This window comes from Ambystoma mexicanum, chromosome 1q, assembly GCF_040938575.1.
Source record: "Ambystoma mexicanum isolate Mex_15411 chromosome 1q, UKY_AmexF1_1, whole genome shotgun sequence".
NCBI lineage: Eukaryota > Metazoa > Chordata > Amphibia > Caudata > Ambystomatidae > Ambystoma > Ambystoma mexicanum.
The window spans coordinates 450,716,767-450,741,575 of record NC_090922.1 but is presented as its reverse complement, the minus strand read 5'-3'; the positions used below and the strand labels follow the sequence as shown (position 1 = coordinate 450,741,575).

Sequence of the window (24,809 nt, the reverse complement as noted above, 5' to 3'; positions counted from 1 at the left end):
GACACCGGCAGAGCCTGCAAGCAAAAGAAACATAAGGTTAGCAAGTTGCAACACGTTCGCAGCCGCACTCGCTTACCTGATCCATCTGTGCTTTCACGGATTCTTCGCGGCCTTCTCTTCAGCAGCCTAACGGCACCTGTAAAGACAAAGAACATTGTTAAGTAGGAATCGGGTGAAGGCGGCCGCATTTACTTTTCTTAGCTGCTTTTGTGCGCGTATTACGATCTCTTCAACCGCAGCAGCCCGGCACCTGAAAACAAGAAAATACATTATTTAAGTGCCATTAAAGACTGCAAGAAAGCCTAACACTTACGTGTTTCCCCACGTGCATCCGCGACTGGGAAAACGCCCGCAAGGTCCCGACACCTGCAAATAAGAAAAGAACATTGTTAGAGGTGCTATAATAAGGTCACAGATCATTATACTCACGTACTTCGCACGTGCAACGGCAACGGACGAACAACGCCCGCAACATCTCAAGACCTGAAAACAGAAAACAAGGCACATTATTGAGGTGTCATTGAAATTCCCATACCTACGTACAACCGCACGTGTCGCGCTCTCAGTGACCACGCCCTCAGCATCCAGGCACCTGAAAAAGACAATGCAAAGACTTCATTAAAGGTGCCCATCTCTTCAAGACTATAAACTCTTTATACCTACTGGCATCCGCTCGTGCAGTAACGGCGGCATCACCTTTTGGCATCTCAGCACCTGTGCCACTTCTAAGGCCACAAAAGACTTTGAGGACCTCCAGTGACGTAACTGGAACCCACGCACCCCTGCATAAGTCGCAGGATGGAGAGCCCAGCATTTATACGCCTAAGGTGAGAGCTCACCAGGACATTGGACTTTCGGAGAGGTGGCGATTAGTGAGGAGGAAGTCCAGCCAAACGGTCACTAACCCTTTTTTCTTCCGCCTGCAGAATCCTTACCCTGCAAGCCAGACGGTCAATAAGAGGAAGCCCAGTCCAGAGAGTCATCCGAGCTCTACGCTTCTCAATTGAAGAGACTATAACAGTTCAGCCGGGACCAGCGCCTCCGTGGGAATCAGGTGAGCGTTACAGTACGATTAAACAGCTCCTCTTGAGCATACCCCTGAAGGTGATATGGAGTTGTACAAGTCTTCTGCATGCCAACTAGCTCCAGTATTTGCTTGATGAGTGTCGGTTCAAAGTTTGGTCCCTGGTCGGAATGAATCCTGGCTGGCCAGCCATAGTGCACAAAGTATTTTTCCCATGATACACCGGCAGCGGTGGTGGCACGCTGATCTTTGGTGGGAAACCCCTGCACGTACTGAGGGAAGGGGTCTGTCACCACCAGATGTTCTGTACTCCTCGCCTGTCCATCTCCAGCTTGAGGATGTCGATGCAGGCAAAGTCCATGAGCCCAGAACAGAATGCACACCTGGCACAGTGCTGGCAATAATACTCCACATCTGCTACAAGTCTGTGCCAGAAAAACCTTGAGCAGACCAACTCGAAGGTTCTGTTGCTGCCAAGATATCCATGCTGGTTGTGAAGTGCATACAGTACCGCTTGGTGGAATCTCTGTGGCAAAACCAGGCGATGTAGTGGCCGGTCTCCAACTCTGCTTTCCTTGTACAGGATTCCACCCTTGTGCACAAATGTCTTCCACGCCGTAAGCATTGCAGCTTGCTCTCGGTCATGAAGGACGTCTCTGGACACATCCACTCCCATGGTCTTGGCTTTCAGGAACGGAGCAACGCCACGATCCGCTAGCTGTGACATACGGACCTCATCTCAGGTCGGACGCAGTAGCTCAGATGCCTCTGACTGGTGACTTTGCAGTAGACAGCGGGTACCGCCTCAGCTGAGGATCCCAAGCAATCCATGCTCCTGGCTCTGTCTGACTCCTGCTGACGTGCAGCCTGGCAGATGGCTCTAAAGCCTGCTGAAGACAACTCCTTCCACGAGGTGGATCCAGCTGCTCTATCATTTGTCTGAGCATGAGGCCTCTGAGAGAATCGGCATCTGTTAGTGGGCCCAGGTCTGTACTGTAGACTGAAGTTATATGTGTACAGTGCGCGAGACAGCGGTGTCCGGTAGCATCCAGCTTTGCCGGCTTCAACGCATACGTAAGGGGGTTGTTGTCCGTCCTCACCGTGAAGGTTGCGCTGTCAAGGTAATCCTGGAACTTCTCTGTAACGCCCCACTCAAATGGCAAAAATTCCAACTTGTGGACTGCTGAATTCCTCTCCACTGCATGCAAGCCTCGGCTGGTGAAAGTGACCGGTCTCACCTCGCCGTTGGTCTCTTGGCAGAGAACAACTCCCGATCTCTCTAAACTCTCATCCACATGCAGGATGTAAGTTAACTGCAGATCTGTGTAGGCCAGGGCTTGTGCTGTGGTGATGGTCTGCTTGAGCTCCTTGAAGGCCTGCTTGTATTGGTCAGTCCAACACTCACTAAAGGTTTCTTGTGGATGATATAGGTGGTCCGCAGTGTTGGTGGTGTTCTTCTGGCTCTTGTGGGTAGGTGTGTACCCTTTGGTGAGGTCCACAAGTGGTTGGGCAATGTTGGCGTATCCTCTGACGAACCTCCTGTAGTAATTACAGAATCCCTGGAAACTCTTAAAACTCATTGAGGGTTTGAGGTCTTGGCCAGGTGAGGAGGGCATCAATCTTTGCCGGATCCACGGCCATGCCATCCGCAGGGACAATCTGTCCGATATACTTGACACTTGTCCATCAAAACTGGCACTTGTCTACACTGACCTTCAGCCCTTGCTCCCGCAGGCGTTCCAGCACCTTCATGAGCCTCCTGTTGTGTTCATCCAGGGTCCTCCCAAAAACAATGATGTCATCTAGGTACATCAGTACCTCCAGGAGTTTCATGTCACTGACAGTCTTCTCCATAAGGCGCTGGAAAGTCGCTGGTGCACAGGGAATACCTTGAGGCATCCTTACAAACTAGCTGAGTCGCACTCTGCCAGGAACAATCACAGTGACGTGTGCCGGGATTGTGATCTGCCCGAACCGGATGGTGCGAACATCTCCAATAGGTTAATCAGTTGGAGCTCTGGACTGGGTCTCTCTCTGCAAGTACGACTGTTGGCACATGGGGTGCATGGACAACATGCTGGCATATCGTGGTCCAGCCATCTCCTGACATAATGCCGCCAGGGCATCGAACATTGAGGAATTGGTTTCAATCACCACTGTTGTTGCAGGATCTTCCCTCCGACTACTGCAGACCAGGGCCAGGGTGTCGACGGGAGCGCTTTCTCCAGCTACATCACATGGAAACTGCAGTCTGACCCGGATGTACCCCAGATATTTGCAAGGGTTGTCTCTCACGGCGAGAAGGTGCAAGGGCTCCAATGGGATATGCATCAGGTGTTTTCTGTAGAAAGGCTCATAAACGATGGTCACCGCTGAGCCGCTATCCAGAAGAACTTGTGCCTTTTGACCAGCGATTGCAATTGTCACTGCAGCTGGTGGCCCTATGAGCCCATCCAGTACTGCCCATGATGTTCGGGTGCTACACTTGCTGGTAGTTTGAGTACACATGATCTTCCTCTCTAGTGGACTAGCCGGTCTGGGTGGATGCTGGTTCCTAGATGACCGGTGGTGTTACTGCAGCCTTGGGCCCGTCTGGTGGCACAGACTTGTTAGTTGTCGCCTCTACTTGGTTGGAGCATAGTAGTAGTGGTGAGGATTCGGGTGCTCCGCTTCCTGGTCCTCGCTGGCGTTTTCCCACCAGTGCGTGTGTTGGACTATTCAGTGCTCGGAACCTTGCCACAACTTGGTTTTAATCCGGTGGGTTTGTGCGCATAACAGAAGGTCCTGTCAACACCTATGGCAGAACTGCGAAGGCTGGAGCGGTGCAGTACTTCGTTGGTTCACTAGGGGCTGCCGTGCCTCTTGAGCGCACCGGAAGAGCTGGTGTTCTCTCTCGGGATGGCGATGTAGAGCCTTTTGCCCACTCTGGTAGCCTGGATGTCATTACGGTGGCTTGGTCGGCACACTCTGCAGGTGTAGGTTTTTTTTTTTGTTGGTAAAAGCGTACTTGTATACTTTTCCGGTACACTAGCAGGGTTTTGTGAGTTTTTGTGTAAAAGGGGCAAGCAAGACCCTATATACAGCTTACAATAAACCTAGCACCTGCGTAACTAAAGAATAAAAAGCGAAACATATGAGTCTGCCAAGTGTGGCCCAGGAAGTTCTGGTGGGCCAACGGATAGGGGGTAGCCCCTTGATTTGAATTACAGCCACAGGAGGGCTACAAACACATTGGGCAGTCCCCAGTTGTAAAACATTGGCCCATCAATGGTAGATGTGCCATGGCGGGGGAGTGGCCGGGATGCTGATCAGGTGTATTCCTTGATGCCCGGGCTGCAGTGGGGTCAACTGAGCGCCTGCCTAAACACTCTTGAAGGGTTTTTCAACTGAGAACTCTGCTGACAGTGTTTTTCTGTATTATTACAGCAATGGGATCCTTGACTGTGCGCTCATGTCTTTTGATTTTTCTTTTTTTTTCTTCTTTTGGTTTCCCCGGCACAGCTTTGCGCACTGGGGATCTTTTCTTCAATCCCCCGACCCGGGGGTCACACTTTAGTAGTGGATCAGATTTAGCCAAGTAATACAGAAAAGAAAGGCATTGGATACCTGTTTTTAATTGTAATAGCATTTTGTGCTCTGTGGTTTATACAGGGCTGAAGTTCCCCTACTTCTTGGGGACAAGTAACAACGGTGAGGCAGCAGGTGCTCAAGAAAGTCAGATGAGCTTATTATTCAGTGACCTTAACAAATAGTCCTGTAATACCTGATTTTCCTTTGCTGCCAGGGAATATATTCTATCACGGGATTCTTGGGCTTTCTCAATTAAATCAATGGGGTACTCAAACTGTTCTACTTCGCTTTTGCAGAAAACATTTCTAAAGTCTTGGTATTGTATGGTTAACTCCGACAACAAAGCACCAATCTCATGTATCCCCATCAAGGCTTCTCAGTGATTCTCATTATATATAGGGCCAGAGTAGCCCTTGACTCTGCAGACATAGGAGGAGAACTGGACTGTTCTAATTATCTAATCAATATCTGGGTTGTGTCTGCTAGTTGATGTACCCCTAGATACACATACAAATAGTGGGATGAAATCTGCTCTAAAGAAATACATTTCAGATGGTTTCTGGCCCAGATCATAGCCTGAGGCCAGGTTGTAACCTGTGACCAAGTCTGAACCATCTATGGTTCATATGGGTTCAGGGACGTCTTTGAGGTCAGTAGGGATGCAATGCTCTTGTGCCAGCAGAGGATCCATGTAGTTGCCAGATGCACCTGAATCGATCAACAAACGCAAGGGGAGATGTGTCATCTTCGGATGGAGGAAGACCATCTCCAGATTCACATGAAGTCTGGATCGGGCTGGGAGCCTATCCCCGATAAGACTCATCCTAGCATCCCCTTCTCATGACAAGTGTGAGGAGTCAGGAATTAAACTCGGACACAAGTCAGCCATGTGTTGGGTTAAAGACCTTTATTGATAATAAAAGGGTTAGGAAAGGCCTCTCTGACCCCTCTCTAAGAGGAAGTTCCCTACCTAAACCAAAACGAAGGATCGACCTGTCAGGATGTCAAAATTAAACTGTCCTTGTGTCCAAACGTTCTATTCTGACCCTCACACTAAAACTGAATTATAAATGTGAAAAGGGAAATGTCTTCAACATTTGAAGTTCGTGCGAAAGTGTTCATAAAAGAAGAATAAGTAGTTCCAACACAAAGTTCTCAATTTCGAAAGAGTCCTTATTCCCAAGGGGTTCAGTTCCCCTGGATTTCTCTCCCTCGAAGTTTCAACACAAAACTTTTGTTCTATTGGCCAATCACGTGTTGCCCAATGGGGTTCCTTTCACCTGGGTTTTCTCTTCCTTGAAGTTTTCAACACAAAAAAGTTCTTTAGATAGGAAAAGCTCTTGTTTCACAATGAGGTTCCCTTCGGTTTCTCTTCTTTGAATAGAACAGTTCATTGCATCTTATTTGGCCCACAATAACACTGTCACAGACAAGCTTTTTAGCTTTGTAATCCTTTTTGTCAGGACTAGGCTTTTCATTATATTCTTAACACAGGTCTGGTATTTCTGTACTTAGAAGTTTTAAATCACTTGTCATTGCCTGGTATACTCTCCTGCAGGGGTTTTTGTTCTTTCACCCTTCTAACTTGCTTGGTATAGTCTTATGCCAGGGCTTCTTGTTCTTGCACACCTGCTATTGCCTGGTATACTTTCCTGCAAGCACTTTTGTTCTTGCACACTTGTAGTGGCCTGGTATTTTGTCTGTCCAAGGCTTCTTGCATTCACATGTGTTTACCAACCATTTCCACAACTGTATATTCACTTGATTGGATATACATTTTGGTTTGGTGTTCCATTGAATTTACCTTCCATACATTCACACACACACGGATAAGTGTTTTATTTATCTGTTCCTTTTTACAGTTTGTTCCTTCCTTTTCTCTTTCTGTGGTTCTTATAACTGTTATCCCCAGTGCCTTTGGGCTGACTCAAAGCTCTTGCTGGCATTCTATGGCTTGTTCGTCGTTCAGTGAAGGTAAGCCGCTTGGTTTATAGTGATTTTTTTTGAATGGCATGTTTTCGAATGCCATTTTCTCGACACAATTTGGCCGAATATTTTTTTCTTCGGATGTTTTATTTTCATTTTATTTTCGAAATTGCGGGGTTCCCCCCCCAATCCCCTTTTTTTTTAGCACTTTTTTAAATTTACGAAACAAAAAAAACATAAAATAAAAAAATAATACATTCAACAAAAAACAATTGCCAAAATGTTTTCGACAAAACAGTGTTTCAAAAAAATGACTGGATACCACGCCGCTTGGTTTCCCTTCATGGTCGTTTCCTGTTCGGCTACTCGTTTCCCGTGGCATCACTCCCCCACGTCTGCTTTCCCCCTGGCTCCGGTAAGCAAGGGCTTGCTTGCAGCGGTTGGCATACGCCCAGGAGTCTTCCTCCTGCTACTGGCGTCCCAGCAGCACGACCCGCTCTGTCAGCGGATCCGGCGCCAGCAAGCTTGCTTCTGCTTCTCCTTTCCTTGAGCCCTGCAGACAGGTGAAACGTCTCTTTACCAAAAGTAGCCTCTTGCATCTTGGCTCCATCTTTTACATTTCCCAGGCACATGTATTTTCAGGGAAAGACTAGAACGCTTGCTGGGCTTCTGGTTTCTCCTGGTTTGCGTTACTCTTTCCCTCTTCTACATCCCAGTACTTGAGAAATTGACAAGAAGTCCATTGTTGGTTGTTGATTTCTAAAGCTTGAACAATCATTTGCACTAGTTTTAAATGGTGACACATTGTTGGATGATTGAAAATTGGACTTGGAGAAGGTGGTCTTGCAGTTTCTACCAAATGGATCATGGTTGGGTGTTTGGCTCATTTGATGTGGGAAAAGCCAAAAGGGTCTTGTGTATGGGAAGATTATCCTTAAAGGAAAATGGGGGATACCATGTCTCACCCAATGGAGCCATGTCATCTTCCCGGAGGCTGTCTCCTCACATGTGATCCTCCTTCATTTTACCGCTCCCAGGGTCAGGATCAGGCATCGGCTGCAGTCCCCTGGCCACATGAGAGGATGTTACTGCCAGGAGATCGGTGATGATTCTACCGGATTCATCACACAAGTCTGTGAGTTCTCCAGACGTTTCTTTGGTCTCTTAGGGCATGAGCGAATAAAATGACTGGGCTTCCCTCAGTACAGACCTAGATCTGATGCCCTTCATCGCTCTTCATGGGTTATGAGGCCCTGAACACTCCCAATTGTCTTGATTTATGTAAAGTCACTAATGACCCCTTACAGGAACTCCACAGTCTGAGTCCTGAACAGCGTCCTCTCTTACCTTTACACTCAGTTAACTTGTGCCTGCAAGACCATGTCTAGCAGTTCAGGGTACATATTGAATATCATGGAAACTACTGAGAGGTATGTTAGGGAGAATTCTCTGTTAAGGCTAATTTCCCAAACCTAGTGAGTCCCCCAGCAGCTTTGCTGGATTTTTGGAGTTTATTTTTTTCTCCTGCTAAGAGTGAGACTCTGTTTTCTCCCACTCTTAGACATCATTTGAGATATCCTTTGACTTTGAATGTGTTTGATGGGCTATGGGGTCTTTTACTCCATAGGGCTTCATGTGTTTTTGGTATGTGTATTACACAGCACCCTCCGTGCTGTAACGCAGGGGTGTCATAGTGACCCCCAAACATAGACTCCGTACCCTGGGACTGACTACTGTCTCCCAGGGCATGTAAAGTCACCATTGGCTTTACTAGTCCTAAATTGTGAACAGAACCAGTACAAACCATCATATTGTGGGCGTACTGGTAGGGGCAATTCGATTTCCCCTGGGTCTGTTGTTCGAGGGGGCACTGTCCAGTCCCCCCGGAGCAAGTTTTGGCTGGTGGCAGTGGATACTACTTTTTATATTCAACCGCAAATATATTCCTATGGGATTTTCCCATTGTTCGAGGCTAAAACTTTTTAACATAGCCTCAAGCATACCGCCGGTTTATTTATTTCATATTAATTCACCGGTTGGTATTTTTTGCCAGAACTCGGTTCCAAAATGGCGTTTGTGTTCGCTTCTGTGACTCCAACCCAAGTCGAGCCCTTTGTTCCACTTTTTGGCGGGCTTCTCCACAGAAGCCTCCAAAAGTGGTGCCACTCTGTCTGGGTACCACAGGGGGTGTCGGAGGGGGTTTAGGCACCCTGGACTGAGTTGCCTCGGTAACTCAAGTCGCACTCTTGTGTGATTGGCCCAGTGGTGAGCCGCCCCGCTCACCACTTAGCATGCTTGAGTGACAGCTAGGACTGATGAATGGGGGTTTTCTGCATAAAAGCAGGGCTTTGGGGACTGGGACTTCAGACGTCGCCACAGGACCAAAGAATCCGAAGAGGGAGAAGCTGAGCCGACCTGCAACGACGACACCACCGGTGGAGCCCTGCTGAACCGGCTCACCACTTCTTCCAACGACAGAGGAGATCTTCATCCCGAAGAGTCTTCTTCCTTTGACTGGTGGGGATAACCAGTTTGCCCGCCTTTTCGCCTTCCCAGATCATCTCGTGGCCGCCTTGCCTGTGCCAAGCACCCCGGCAACCGGGACACCATGTTTTTCCACTACCGCGAATAAAAGGGAAGTACCTTTTTACCGGAGAACTCTGCGGCTAGTTTCTTCCCTGGCAGTGCAATGACCTTCAGCTTTCCTCCACGTCGAGATCTTCTCTTCCTCTGGACGACGCCGCGACTTGCATCCACTGCCAGGAACAACTGCCCCCGCTGGAGGATTCTCTCCACTTTCAAGGTACTGTGTCCGCCTGGCCTCCCTCGCAACGGTCTGTGTGGGGTGTCTCGTAAATCCTCAACTTACCACTTGGGTTGGCCCTAGGCTGGCTAACTGAACTTTTCTGAGCTGAACTGATTCCTTTTTAAACTCTCTGCAAGACTTTCCAAGCCTTTTAAACTGTGTGATCTTGGGCGCATTGGTGTGCTACTCTCTCCAAGAGGGAGCCTGGCTTCTGAACTTTTTGCTCACAAGTAGACTTTGACTTTCCTGCCTTGCTGAGTGCTTCTTAAGTATTGTGTTGTGTGCTGTTTCTTATTTCTGCCTTTTCCCTCCCTTTTTCTTAAACTTATTGGAGTGCCATCTTTAGTTAAGCGCTCACCTCTGTCTGGAAATAAGTGGTGTTAACTAAGACTTGTCTAATAAGGACTAAGGGATGTATATATATTAATAGTGACTGTGTTTTTGAACTTGCTTATGATAATAGTGCTAGAGTGTTTCTAAATGTGTCTTTAAATAAATAATTATATACTTGATACCAAAAGCTCTGGTCAGTGTTTGCTTGTGCTACTGTATTTTGGTACCTATCTTGTATACTCTATATACTGTCTAACTCTTCTTGAGAGAGGTATGGCTGCTCAGCCACAGCTACCAGGTAAATCTGGGTGGTGCAGACTGCTACCAATTGGGTTTACTGCCAACACCTGTAGTCTTAGGCCTTTTGCAGTGGTCCCTAAGGGAACTGCACAGGTTTCTGCCTAACAAGGTAATGCTTAATTTCCTCTGACACTACCCCTTTACAATAATGCTGCTCGCTTAGCTTGAGATGCCTCTGCAATCAACCTGTTAAACTCAGAGACTTATTTAAGTTTTCCTATAGTAGCTTAGGTTAGCGCAAGGAGTTATAAATCTTTTGACTCTCCCTTATGCCGCATATCAGAGATCTTATTCATGGTCTCTAACAAAGTGTCAAAATTGTACAGACTGGATCATTTGCCTCGAATAGAGAATTAGCCCAAGTTTCAACGAGTCCGCCCAAGTGTTCTAATATTAAGGCAGCTTTGGTGGTAGAATCCGGAAAGGCCATTGGTCTACATATGAAGTATAATTAGCATTGATTTACAAAGTACCAATAGGTTTTGGAATCCCTCAGAAAGAGTTTGAGTTGTGCTGAAGCTAAGGGTTGGTGATGAATGACCAGTACTCGAGCAGTTGGAGGGTGGATAGGAGCTGCAATGTCCCCTTCCCTATCCAATTTATGGTTTGGAGGGAGCGATTGTTTGTTGCTCTGTATGGCTTCTAATTTATGATGTATGACATTCTGTGCTGCTGTCATATCTGCTCTAAGTGCGGAAATTGATTGAATTAGAATGCTAATAGAATTGCCCGCTTTCTCCATTCTGACGCCTTGAATGGTCAGTCTATCACAGTAGTGGGGCTATTGGAAATTGTGACAGATTTTCCTCCCGACCTCCACATACAGACCCCACCAATCACATCTATGGGGTGAAGTCTGGTGGAAAGGTGGATGAGCGCCTTTCAGCTCTCACTCAAGCTGCAATGAAATTGCAAAAGGAACTTACAAAGTGTAACTTAACAACTTACCCTATTCTGTCCCTTCTCCTTCACTTCTTACCTTTTGTCCAACAGACCACTCTGAGAGATCAGATACAAATATGAGTGTACTCCGCTGCACAAATGCGGCAGTCCATAGTTTGGAATGCTACTTTCACCCTTTTCCTTCCAAGGGGAGAAAATACAAAGGTTGTCTAAGGAACCTAACCAGGGCTGCATGAGAAAGTACTGTAACAGGGAGAACGTCCACAAGAACGATAAAATCCCAGGTACTAGTCCACCTTTGAAACAGTTTGCGGAGCGTTTTGAGTTCAATCCATACTTTGGAAGGGAGCAGGAGAGCAGGGCAGAAATGAGGAAGACCAGCCTCTGGAGGAAGCCAGATGTTCCAAAATTAATTCAAAACAGCAGAAGAAACCAAAACACCCAAATCTCCTAAACCAGAAAATAGTCCCACAAGTAAATAGGACAGCAAATGTAGGGGGAAAGCAAGATGAGTGACACTCCTCGAACAAGAGGCGAAGATGAGTGCACAGCAAGGTCAGGTTGAGAGTATCAAGTCACCCACTGAAACCACCAATTCCAACAGGGAATATGCAAAAACAAGCAGTAAAGCAGAACATAGGTTCAAAAGCTGCTATCTAGTATATACGCCATTGAGAAGCGCGTGTGTCGCAGGAAGTCAAATTTTTACCTCTGCGACTCCAGCGCATTGCCAGACCCTGTCAGGTGACTGGAGCGTCAGAGGTGCTGCTTAGCGACTCTGTGCTTGTGGTCCTGGGAACTGTGTTGATCTGAGTTGTTCTGGGACATGCACCGTAGCAATGCCAGACCGGCGGTGCATCACCGTGGAGTAGGGGGAATCATGAGTGATGAAGAGTATTATAATAAAAGGTCCATCATCCTTGTTTTAATGATCATTGTTTTGCAACTTGTCCTGTGTCTAGTAATCATTTTCTCCCTGCCAAATGTTTGCTTTTGAAAACCTAAGCAACAGCAAAAAAAACCTGTACATCCTCACTAGCCACTTATCATAAGCAGAATTGCAAAGTAGAGTTTAGTTGTGTCATCACTGAGACCAAATGATGCTCATGTGAGAAACTCCATTTTCTTCTTTGCTTATGCTCATTGATAAACCACGAATATCTGTAATTTCTCCCTGATCAGCCATTGATGATCTTTGCTTGTCCATGATATTGATCACGGTTTTCATCGAAAGCAACCAAGCTTCTGTTTAAAGTTGAAAGATTTTGAAATGTTGAGCACGCTATGTGTTTTGAGATTCCACTGACCATAAGAGCTTTATTATTCAAGCTCTTGCTAAGTAGATAATGAGATTGACATAACACTGAATCCCTTTGAAGCACAGGGAAAAAATGTTGAATTTCTTTTTTGATGTTATGCTAGTGTAGTCAAGATTGATTGCTCTTCTCGTTTTTGACTAAAATGTCTACTTATTTAACATGCAGACAATCACCTCCCTTTGCTCAATGTATGGCAGTCGCTTTGGCTACGCCCTCTCAAATGGTACTGTGGGTGTTTATGACAGAACAACACGCTACTGGAGGATAAAGGTAAGTGTGTCTTGAGCTGCAGTATGTTCAATACTTGTGATGGATTCAAGTTCTGATCATTATATTATTTATAGCTGGATTATTTCCAAGGGATAAAGGGAAGTGTAAAGGATTATATTGTATTTTACATAGCTTTAAATCCGCAATTATCTGTAGATGATTGCAGAAAGGAAGTGAATGTGAAATGGGGTAAAAGTTTTGAGGAAGTGAAGGATCAAACCATGGCTTTTTGGAACTGGAAAATAGTAGCATGTTTAAACTCGGAGGTGTCACAGACGACCCGAATGAAACACCAACTCGCAGAAAACAGTTCAATGGATTTTTTAGATTTTTTATTATTTGTGGGCCTAATAGCCTTCCCTATCTGTCTAAACTAGGAAGGGGCGATCTCACCCTTTTTTTTATGAACTTTCTATAGGTTCCTAACCAACTGTTTTTTCCATGGGAATGATGTGTGCCTGGCAAACAGACTGGGCTTCATCCTCATTGTTCCTTGGACACCCTGTGGTTCCTTTCCCTGATTCTATCTACTACTGGCCCTCTTCTCTCTCCATTGTCCTTCCTCCCTCTCTACCCACCGTAATCCTCACTCTCCTTCATGCTGCTTCTATTGCTTATGCGATGTTCTGTTCCCTAAGTATATATAAGTGGGTGGGCAAACCTTGTTGGTAATGGTGCAGGATGATAGTGACACGCTGGTAGGGTTTGTTAAATAAGAGGGTCAATACACCTTATCTTGTTTAACAAGTTAATGTTTTATTTTTGATTCAAGTGATGGTTTTCCTAGCACGTGCAGTGCTAGTGGGATGTGAGAAGATCCCACACGTGTTTCAACCGAAGTCTTTATCAAGGCGTAGTGGGCAGTTGGTGTGGGTCCTTGAGTAAGGAGGTGGTGTGCCAAGGGATAGTTATAGATGCTGGTCCTGCATAGGATCGGCTAGATAGCCACTGTAGTACGGGGTTCCGTGTGTGTCTGCAGAGTTGCGGTTGAAACATGTTTGGCTCTTCCCACATCCAACTTAGTAGAGGTCGGCAAGCCAATACCATGCTTGTGCTAGCCTGGATGGGGAAGGACACTGTGATGGGGAGCAAGTTGGAGAACGTTGTGAGTAACATCAGGCGTAGTCCGTTGAGAAATAAAAAAAAGCACATGGTTGTGCTGGGACTAGGAGGGACACTCTTCCCACTATAGGAGATACAATGAGGATCAAACTTCCTCCTGCTCTTAGATGGGTATTGTAAGTGGTCCAAGCCAAATGTAATGAAAGAAGTGTTTAAACATGTTGTCAGGTTGGATGATGGGAGAGTGTGGAACATGGAGAGAGTGTCTTTCGTGAGGAGAATGGAGAGAAGAGAGAGAGAATTCTGATGAGGGAAAGAATCTTGCCCGGAAGTTTCAGTGAGATAAAGAATGTACCCAGGAAGGGTAGGCGGAAGTGGGTGAACAACGCAGAAGTACATTTTCCTTGCCTGATCATACAGCTGGGATTCTCACCAGTCGAGGTCTGGGAATTCTCACCAGTCGAGGTCGGGGAGAACCTAACGGAGATGCAAACATTTGATGGGGTATTTGTGGAAGTTGGACTGTACATAGTTAATCAAATTCATCTGTGAATAGTTATTTCAGTTAGTCTGTGAAGAGTAGAGGATGTGTAGTGACATCTGTGCCACGTCACTTCCGAGTCTCGGCCCGCTGAGGTGTGCTGGAGATTCCAGGAGGAATACAAGACCGACAGTTGGAAAGCGACAGAGCGAAGGGCGAAGAGACTGACTGGGCTCGATACTTACATACATATTTCCATTTTAACCTGTGAATAAATCCCCGGTTATTCCCTTAACGTCTATGCGTCTCCTTGCATTATTCCCACTACAAAAATCCTCCTGCATGCTCCTCTGCACCATCCTTCCCCCGACTGGTCTCTTGGACCACCTCTGCTTCCGCTGACCTCACCCAAAGAATCCACAACTTCCTGCCTCTCATAGTTCCTTGTATGCTTGCCTCTTTCTCCCCGTTGGTCATCCCTCAACACTGGTTCCCCTGGCCAATCTTCCCCCATTCTTCCAACCTGGAAGGTGTTGCAAACAGAGGACACAAAGGGGGTGCAAGCCCCATCCCTTTTTCTTATGCAGGTCTACCACCATTCGTTAATGACAGCCCAAGTGGATGGTTCATGCCGTCCAGGTCCAGTTCGTTTGATTGCCCTGTGTGAAGGTATCATGGAAGTAGACAACTGAATTAAAGTTTTGGTCTATAAACTTTTATTCAACAGAAAAGAAGGTTGGAAAAAGGCCTAACTTCCCCTATGCTAAGGTGGGATTTCTCTAACTAAATGAAATTAAGGTTAGTCTATGCCAGGAATTCCAAAGTAAATGTCTGTCTGTGTCCAAAACCTATGCTTGCCCTCACATCTATTTGTATACAATATGTAGGGATGTCGGCACCAAAATAAAAAGTGTTCAAATAACAGTTCAGAGCTTCTTCTTGCTCTAGGCTTGTAAAAGGTTTCCCTTCCCCAAGGTTCAAGACAGTTCACAGTGCAAAAAGGGGTTCCCTTCCCCAAGCTTTCAAGCCTTTCAACATTTCCAAAAACTCAATTCCTTGGGATACCTTCCAGCTCTTCTGGTTTGGTTATCTTTCACCAATTTCACTAAGTTCAGTTCCTTAATATCAGTTTATATAGGATTTCCTTTATATTCAATCACAAGCTTTTTTGCAAGTATTTTAAGTGGCTTTTCCATTGGTAGGTCTACTTGGTGTAGGCGCAGTTGTCGGACCACACGATCCACCCATTACAGGTCACGCAACCGACGCACCTTATTTGGTTCTTCTTCATATGCACGATGCCACTGTTTCAGCTCTACAGTGGTGCTTGATTTATTCTTATTTCAGATCGTCATGATGCTTTACCATTGCTTGTTTTACCACTAACTAGCATGGAGGTGTACTTTTGAACGGTGGTGGGCAAATTCACAATAAGGTTCATTATGACTGTGCCAAGTAGCTGGTGGGGTGGGTAATGGTTGGAGTAGCCCTGTGGGCTTCTGGTGACTGGCCTTGTGCCTGCTACATGTTTCGCAGTCGAATACATAGGGCCTCATACAACTCCGGCGGTAGCCATGCCTGTAAAACTGGCAGGCTGCAGCCTGAGTTGTCATTTGTTCCGGCGCCTGACTTCACGGAATCACCAGGGCATTACAGCCCCAGCGGTCTGTGAAGTCAGGCGCCGGAAAATGTTACTACCCTTTCCCATTGAGTTCAATAGGACTCAATGGGGAGGACGGACGCACCGGTACCCTGTGCAACAGTGCCGGTGCTTCCGTCAAAATCTGACCTGGCGGGCGGGATGGCAGCCGCTCGCAGAAGGAGTGTGCCAATCCGGTAACAACGGTGCCGGTACGCTTAACAGCATCGTTGTTACCGGACCGGCACACTCGTAATGAGGCCCAAAGAGTCGGACGTCCCGATGCAAGGTGGGCCACCAAAAATGTCGCCCCACCAGCTTCTGGGTTTTGGCAATCCCAGGATGTCCAGCCAACGAGGAGTTATGGCACCAATGCATAATCTCCTTTCTCAGTTTTTCTGTGGGAAAATACAGGGCTTCAATGTGGTATGGGAGCCCATCTACCAGCATGTGTTGCGTGTCTTTAGCACAACCGTCCTGCAACTCATGGGTTGACATGGCCTTTTGCACATCTTCGAATACATTTGGTTTACCTATAGCTCCCACAATCTGAGCAGCCGGAATGATATGACGTGGATCACTGGTCCCTTTCTCTTCCGTATCCGGATATCGAGACAATGGGCCTCATTACGAGGTATGCCGGTAAGGGAAAATGATGCTGGTATGTAAATACCGGCATCATTTAACGTTCCGTAGCATTCTGACCCACAAACCCGGTATTAACGGCGCCGGTATTTACTGTGCCGCAAATAGCGGCATAGGCGCGTACACGCGCCTCTTCAGGCAGGAAATACCGGCATGCCGGTAATAGGTGCTAATTACAACCCACGCAAACATGCAAATACCGGCATCGCGAACCCGGTAATAATGGGCTGCATGATGCCGGCAAAACGGGCATTGCGGACCACCCGCAAACAGCAACCAAGATACAAGGCAGCTGCCACAGGTGCACACAATCCCTACAGGTGGAGTCAAAGGAGGCTGTGCCAGTATGAACTGAGCACACCCACACACCACAACCCCCCCACAGGTGTAGGCAATGTAGAGTGGCCAAGTACAAAAGGAGCACACCTACACACCACACCCCTTCCTACACCAAAATGCTACCACTAGCATTTGCAATCATGGCGCAGGAGGACATGCCTATACTGCTACAACTACAACAACAACAACAACTACAGCAGCAAGAACAGGCAGCACAGAGGAGACGCAGGAGGAGAAGGAGGGTGAGACAGGGCCAGCAATAACCACCAGCGCAGCCACCAGCGCCTCGTAGGCAGCCACCAATCCCTCGCACCAGACCCAGCCCATTCAACCTAACCGCTGAGCAGATCCACACCCTGTACCGGTTGGACCGTGACACCATCACCACCATAGTGGACATGATACAGAACGACATTGCCAGCCACATACAAATACGCACTTCCATCCCCCCACTACTAAAGGTGGTGTCTGTGCTACACTTCCTGGCCACAGGCACCTACCAACACACAGTGGGCCAGCTGCATGGCATTTCACAACCACTATTCTCACGCATGCTGAACCAAGTGCTGGATGCCTTCCTGAAGCACGCAAGCACCCACATATCCCTACCACGGACTGCCCAGGAGATAGCCGAAACCAAAGTAGGCTTCCATGCACTGGCAGGCATGCCCAATTGTGTTGGTGCCATCGACTGCACCCATGTGGAATTGGTAGTCCCCCATGCCATAGAGGCGGTGTACCGCAATCGCAGGCAATACCACTCCATCAATGTGCAAATGGTATGTGACTCCACCAAGATCATCACCCATTTCTGCGCCCGATTTCCTGGATCCACACATGATGCCATGGTACTGCGCAACTCCACGCTACCCCGTCACATGGAGCAACATGCCGGACCACGTGCCTGGCTGGCGGTGAGTTGCACAACAGGGCCATGGCCATGCTGTGGGGTACTCATGTGTGCGGATGCAGAAGGGGGGGGGCTACTGCACCCGGGTGGGAAGGGGGGGATGCTTCACCAGGGTGGGAAAGGGGGGGATGCTTCACCAGGGTGGGAAAGGGGGGGTTAATTGTACACCTGGGTGGCAATAGCCAGTGAGTGGAGAATTAATGCAGAGCTAAACACTCCTCACCTGACCCAGCCAAACGGTACATGACACTTCACTGGGCCACATATCACAAATAATGCATATCGATGAGAACAAGTAAGAGGCACAACCAGGCCACCCTGGTGATGGCAAGCAATGCATGAAATGAATGAACAGGATGGCAAGTGTGGCAATGTGGGCAGTGTGACCATGCATAGTAAATAATGAACAGCATGAATTGGAGTCAAAACATTGTTGCACTACCACAGCATATCTGCCTCAGCATGCATGATTACAGCCTGCATCATCTATTGAACGCCATCCAGACTACCACACCTCATGACAGTATGGATTGCACCTAGATAACATTTTTTCATGCTTACAGGGACATGTGCATGGCCACACCAAATAGCTGCCGCCATGACTGTGCTGCCTGAATGTGGCAGTTCAGAGTGACACACACCTATTTGAATCTGCTTGCAGGTGATGGAGGATATCCCTTGAGGCCGTGGCTACTCACGCCTGTGCGTAACCCGCAGAACATCCATGAGGAGGAGTACAATCGTGTGCACACCCGTACCTGTGTTGTGATTGAGCAGACCTTTGGCCTGTTGAAGGGGCAGTTCCGCTGCCTCAGCAGATCTGGTGGGGCACTCCTATATAGGCCGGAGAAGGTGGCACAGATCACCATGGCCTGTGTCATGCTGCACAATATGTGCGTCTGAAGGAATGTAACACTGCCACCTGACATTCACAGGTGAGGATGGAGACAGAGGCGAAGGAGTCCCCCTGCCAGTACGTGCTGCACGGGATAGACATGCTGTACGCCAATGCAAAATATACACAATCCATAGAACGCATGGACGATGTGAGTAATGTGTCTACGACACACTGAATCAGGACATGCACACCTTGATGTTCCCAATTGGCCCACTGTACACCAAACAAAATGAATGCACATGTCTGAAAAGAATGAAGTCCAAACAAGGATATGCTTGCACACTACGGTGTATTTCAATCAAACGTGATGTGGCGGACATAATACCCTCAAAACACCCCTGTGAACTCCCTCTCCCACCCCACAAACCCTCAAAACACCCCTGTGAACTCCCTCACCCACCCCACAAACCCTCAAAACACCCCTGTGAACTCCCTCTCCCACCCCACAGATGCAAAGTGTCCCCATATGTGCAACGAACAGTGCTCCCTTCCACAATGTGGTTCTCCACAATGCCATTGTCCGTGCATTCACTTCTTCGGAAGTTTTGGTCCGGGGGGTGCCATGGCCGACCGTCGTGCGCTCCTCCTCATCAGACGCACTGGACTGGATTGCGACGAGGTGGTAGGGGTAGTTGTTGCGGAAGTATCTATTGTCAATCCACTGTCTGTGGCAAGGTGTGGCCCCTGCATCTGAGCGTTACCTGCAAGGAGGGCCTCTGTCAGTGACCCCAGTGACCCCATGCACTCCCTGAAGGCACGCACTGCAGCAGTATTGGCTGCAATAGCCGTTACAATGGCACTCATGGCCTCTTTCCCTGCTTCTACCTGCTGGTGCATGATTTGGAGCATGGACTCCTGCCGGGCCTCTACCCTTGTCAGGCGGGACTCCAACGAGGTGTCGTCCGCAAGTGTGCTGGTTGCTGGCCGGGTGGAGGAATGCAGAGTGGTGGCTGGCAGGGTGGTGGCTGGCAGGGTGGAGGAAGGCAGAGTGGTGGCTTGCAGAGTGGTGGCTGGCAAGGTGGCGGCTGGCAAGGTGGCGGCTGGCAAGGTGGCGGCTGGCAGGGTGGTGGCTGGCAGGGTGGTGGAAGGCGCCTGCGCGGAGCCCTCGTCCAGGGCACTGTCCTCAAACAGCGCATAGTCTGATTCCCCGAGGTCGGAGTCATGTAGTCAGGGATCATTGAGGCACTCAGACTCCGCAAGAGGTTGGGGGCTGGCAATGTGGCTTGTGGTGGGTGTGCCAGACGTCAAATCTGCATCATCTTCCACCTCTGTGGACACAACGTCCCTGGTGGCTGGCGGCACGGCTCCCACTGTTGTGGTTCTCTGTTGTTGTACAGTGGGTGCAGGTGTCCCCTGCGGGGTTGGTGCCTTGCGTGGCACACTGGCTTTGGCAGATGTCATTTCCTTGGCCTGGTGGGTTGTGGTGGCCCTGGTCCCCTTGCGTGCACTGGACGTGCTTGCACCCCTGTCCAGTGGTCCACCTTCATCATCGGTGCATGGGGGATAGAAGAGATGCAGGTCATGAGTGATGTTGTCAAATGGAAGCTATGATGAATTGCGGTGGGATATGTTCATGCATTCAGCCATCATTTCATTTCTGGGTTGTTGCTTTAGGTATGTGGGGAATCAATGCATGGCTGGTGGGGTAGCATTAGTTTGGTCTCTGTGTGGTGGGTGCATGGGCATGGTTGGGTCATGTGGCACCTCTGTTGGGATTGGGGTCGTCACTCAGCGTCCATGTGGTGCAGGGAGTGACAATGATAATTCTATGGATATGTTGATGCATCACCTTGCCCACTCTAACTTCCCCATCAGTTGGGCCACATCATGTGTCGTAATACGTGGTTGTGATGGTACACTCACCTTCCTCTGTGGTGATTGCTGCGCCGGCCTCCTGATCTCCGATCCCCTCAATGGATTCAGGGTCGATGAAACAACTTGCCGTCTTCTCCCATGGCATCAATTTGACTGGGGAGTGTGGGCCACCGCCTGTCGCCATTGCGGCATTCCGGTTCTCCGACAGGATCCTCCGGACACGGAGGCGGAGGTCGTCCCAGCGCTTCCGGCAGTCACGCACACTCCTTGGGGCGCTCCCCACTGCTGACACCCTCTGAGCGACCTCAAGCCAGACCTCTTTTTTGCGGGTTTGGGCCGCATGCTTTAGGTCTGTGCTGCGGATTATGTCAGCATGCTCTTCCAGGGTGTTGGCGAGCATGGTGAGCTCAGCGTCCGAGAAACGCTGCTTCCTCTTCCTCTATGTGGATTTCCTGCTGGCCTTGGACATGATGATGCTATTCTGACACACAACGACACGGGAGGAGTGGTGGTTGTGGAGGATTGCAATGGATTGTGTTTTTAAAGATGGCTGCCGGCCCATTTCCCGTTCCTGCGCGATGACGTAATTTCCGGGTCCGGTTTTGCGAACACGGTGATTCCGTGCCAGAGTTACCATGCCGGTTTTTAGTGGTTCATTGAAGGCGGTTACGGAGTGGACGCAAGCCACAATGCCGGTATAGAGGGGTTGGTGGGCCGTTACCGGGATGGCGGTTTTTCCACTACCGGCATGGGGGGACGCGCGTGCTCGCGCACTCGTGATCGGCTGCTGTTAGCGGGTTCTTGAGTGCACGGACACGCACTTCCCGCCATGCCGGTAATTGAGCCGGATTTTCCGGGCAACTCGTAATGAGGCCCAATATGTCTGCCTTTCTGTTGTCTGTCCCAGGTGGGTACGTGATAAGAAAACTGAAGTCTGTGAAGAATAACACCCAGCTGAGTTATCGAGGGCTGAGAGTCTTAGCCGTTATAATGAACTGTACATTACAGTGGTCATGACCGTGACAATATGACGAGCCCCTAGGAAGTAGTGTCTCCATTCCTCAAATGCGAATTTGACCGCTAAAAGCTCACAGTCTGCTATGGTGTAATTATCCTCCACAGGGAGCAGTTTGCACAAATGGTGGGTTACTGGCATTAACAAGCAGGTCTGAGGATCTCTCTGGGAAAGAACCGCACTCAGCGCGTTGCTGGACGCATCGGTTTCTACCACAAATGGTTGAGCCAGATCTCGGTGTCCAAGGACTGGAGCCGAGGTAAAAGCGACCTTGAGTTGTTGGAACCCGTGCTCAGCCAATCTGTCCCAAAGGAATGTACGCCCCTTCCTGAGTAAGGCAGTGATTGGTGTAACCAGATCAGAGACGTTTTTTATAAAACGGCGATTAAAGTTGGCAAACCATAAGAAGGATTGTACGCCCTTCACTGAGGTAGGGGCCGGCCAGTCCAAGATAGCCTGTATTTTCCGTTGATCCATTTGCACCCCACACAGGGTCAGAAAATACCCGAGGAACTCCACCGTAGTGCGATGAAACTCGCATTTTTCTAGTTTGGCGAACAGGTTGTGATCTCTTAATCGTTGGAGCACTGCTCTCACATGTTTTATGTGGTGTTACATATTCTGGGAGTATATCAAAATACCATCGATCTACACTACGGCGAACACATCTAGGTATTCACAAAGGACTTCACCCAGGAAGTGCTGGAAAGCAGCGGGCGCGTTGCAGAGGCAAAACGGCATTCCCTGATACTCATAAAGGCCAACCTTTGTCCTAAAAGCCGTTTTCCACTCGTCCCCAGCACACACCCGCACTAGGGTGGTAAGCACCTTTGATGTCAAACTTCGTGTACACTGACGCATCATGCAACTGATCCAATTGGACTGGTATCAAGGGAAGTGGATAGCAGTTTTTAATGGTAATACGGTTAACCCCACAGTAGTCAATGTATGTACGTTGATTTCCGGTGGAGCCGATGAAACCGGAGAGCTGGAATCCCTGATGAACCCGCTGCGGAGATTAGTGTCTATGTATTCACCCAAGTGTTCTGTTTCTGCCTCCATCAGGGCATATATGCGGCTGCAAAGTAGCACCACACCAAGCTCCAAATGTATGCGGCAATAGAATGGCCAGTGGGGCGGTAGCGTTTCCACCGCCTGCTTGCTGAACACATCTCGGAAATCCTGGTACTCTTGTGGCAAACCACTGAGGTCTGGTGTTTCCAACAAGACTGGTGACTCGGGTGTGGGTGTCTCAGCCCCAGACACTGAATGCTCCGGTCCTGGATTAGCGCAATGCGTTAGGCAGTATTGTGAAGTCAGACTAACTGTTCCCTTTGACCATTGTATCTGGGGGGTCATGTTTGTGGAGCCAAGGAAGCCCTAGAATAACACCAAACTGGTGCTGCAATGAGATCGAAACAGATCTCCTCAAAATGGTCCATCCCGCAATGCAACGTCAAGATCTGGGTGCAATGAGTTATGGGACCGGAACTCAACGTAGTGCCATCCACTGCTTGCACAGCTTCTGGTTTCCCTTTAGAACACAAAAACACTCCTATGTTTGTCGCATATGCGATGTCAATACAATTTCCTGTGGCTCCAGAATCTAAGAGCATAGCGACCTGGACCTTCTGTTGTCAGAACAAAGTGATATGCGGTGTGTAATTGGCATAGCCTGTAACTTCCTGGCTCGACTGTCTGACCCCTACAACTGCTGAGTTCAGGCGTTTCCATGCGTCTTATGTTTGGAGGGGAATTCCCGGATGAAATTGTGATTCCGCAATACATGCATAGGCCCTCTTTCTGTTGCCGCTCCTTCTCATCCTTAGTGAGCGGACCCTGGGCTTACACGATTTGCATGGGTTCATCCTTGCCTTGTTTCTCAGGGGTTCGTGGAGGCTGAGATTGGTCTAACCTAGCGATTGGGCGTGGCTTCCCCCACTTCCTGTCACCCCACCGTTCCACCTGCCGGTGATCCAAGTGTAGAGACAAATATTTCATGGCTGGGCAGTCACAGGGTTGATGGTCTACCTGCGTTATCAGATCTTTCAGGTCATCTCGCAGGCCTTGGTAAAAGAGGGACATTCTCTTTTCCCTGGGCCAGTCGACCTTGGCCACCAAACGGTTGAACTGAGTAACATATGTTATTAACTCCTTGTTGCCTTGACGCAACCTTAGCAAATCCTTGTCTTTACATATCTCTGCAGCCTGTCAATTGAATATTTTCCCGAGCTCCTCGAGAAATCCTTCCCAATTGTACAAAATCCTGTCATCCCTTTGCACCAGGAGATTCGCCCATGCCGCTACATCTACGCTCAAGTAGGAAATTACAAAGGCCGTTCTGGCCTGAATGGACCTGAATGCTGTGGGTCTGGTTAGGAAATGTAGGCAACACTGGGTGAGAAACGTTTGGTACTTCTGTGGATCCCCTGCATATCGTTCAGGTGGAGCCAAGGGGACTACCAGGTCTGGTGTTAACTGCACTTGCACTGGGACAGGAGTGGAAGAGGTGCCACTGGGTAATGGAGCTTTCTGTGCAGTTAGGCTGTGTACCTGGGTAGCTAAAGTAGCATAGTCCTGCCTCATGGCCGCGGCTTGGCTTGCAGCTCCTGCTGGGCTTTGGTGAGGTCCTTCATGGCTCACCCGGGTCGTGCCACTCTGGTGCCTGAAAACACGTGGGCTTGTGATTCTGACACGGTCCACGGCTTCAAGGTGTAGAAGTGGCATGAAACAACCACCGCCACTGTGGTTTTGGTGCAACCCTAGCAGGGAGTGAGGGTTCGGGAACGTTGGTTGGATAGGTACAGGAACAGAGGGTAGCCGAGTAGAGGTTTAGGAAGAGTTTGTGAATGGGGAGGGACATCAGAGCTGGGCCCCCTGTGCATGTTCCCCTGTGTTCCCACTCTCAGGAAGTGCTGCAGCACTTATCTGGTTTAAGCAAGAGGCAGGGATGGAGATCCTGTGGGGCGTGGCTCCTCGTGTGTGTTTCCCCGTGGCCGGAGCTGCTCAGGATGTGTCTTGCCTGGACGGATTCTCGAGCACAAGCCCTGTGCTTTGCTTAATGCGCATGCATGCGAACGTGCTACTCTCAACTTGCTCTGTTTATTGTAGTTCTTGGCCCTGAGGCTGCTGGGTAGTTTGGTCCTGTGCACGTTTTTCATACAATGAGGGCAGAGAAGCCTTCAATAAGGGTTAAGCATTTTGCAATGTCATTGTTTTAGACATCTGTTTGACTTCGAGTCCCCCCTGCACTCATGCCACAAGCAGACAGACCCCCAGCCCTGACACCAGAACAGTTTCATCTTCTCTGTGCATATTCAGGAGGCGTGGAGCTGCACAGGAGCAGTTCCCACTTGCATGGGGCATCCTGTAAGAATCTCATGTGCGGGAAGACCGTGCTTGCGCTAGGGGTTATTGTGCATGGCAAACACTAGGGGCAATGTCTGTTGCCCTTTCAAACAAGTCTCCTCACACACTTTGGACAACCTTAATTTAAGGTCGCCATTTTGGTGTTCTACAAAACCGCTCAACTGGGGGTGGTACTCGGTGAAACT

General features: G+C 48.7%; 1 protein-coding gene across 1 annotated transcript in view; it reads left to right on the top strand.

The window, feature by feature from the left end:
• The window catches only part of BBS2 (Bardet-Biedl syndrome 2), a 1,290,628-nt gene that overhangs the window by 368,719 nt on the left and 897,100 nt on the right, over positions 1-24,809 (top strand). The window contains exon 7 of the mRNA XM_069640291.1: positions 12,347-12,451. Within this exon, the coding sequence (XP_069496392.1) occupies positions 12,347-12,451 (105 nt within the window). The remainder of the gene's footprint in view (positions 1-12,346; positions 12,452-24,809) is intronic.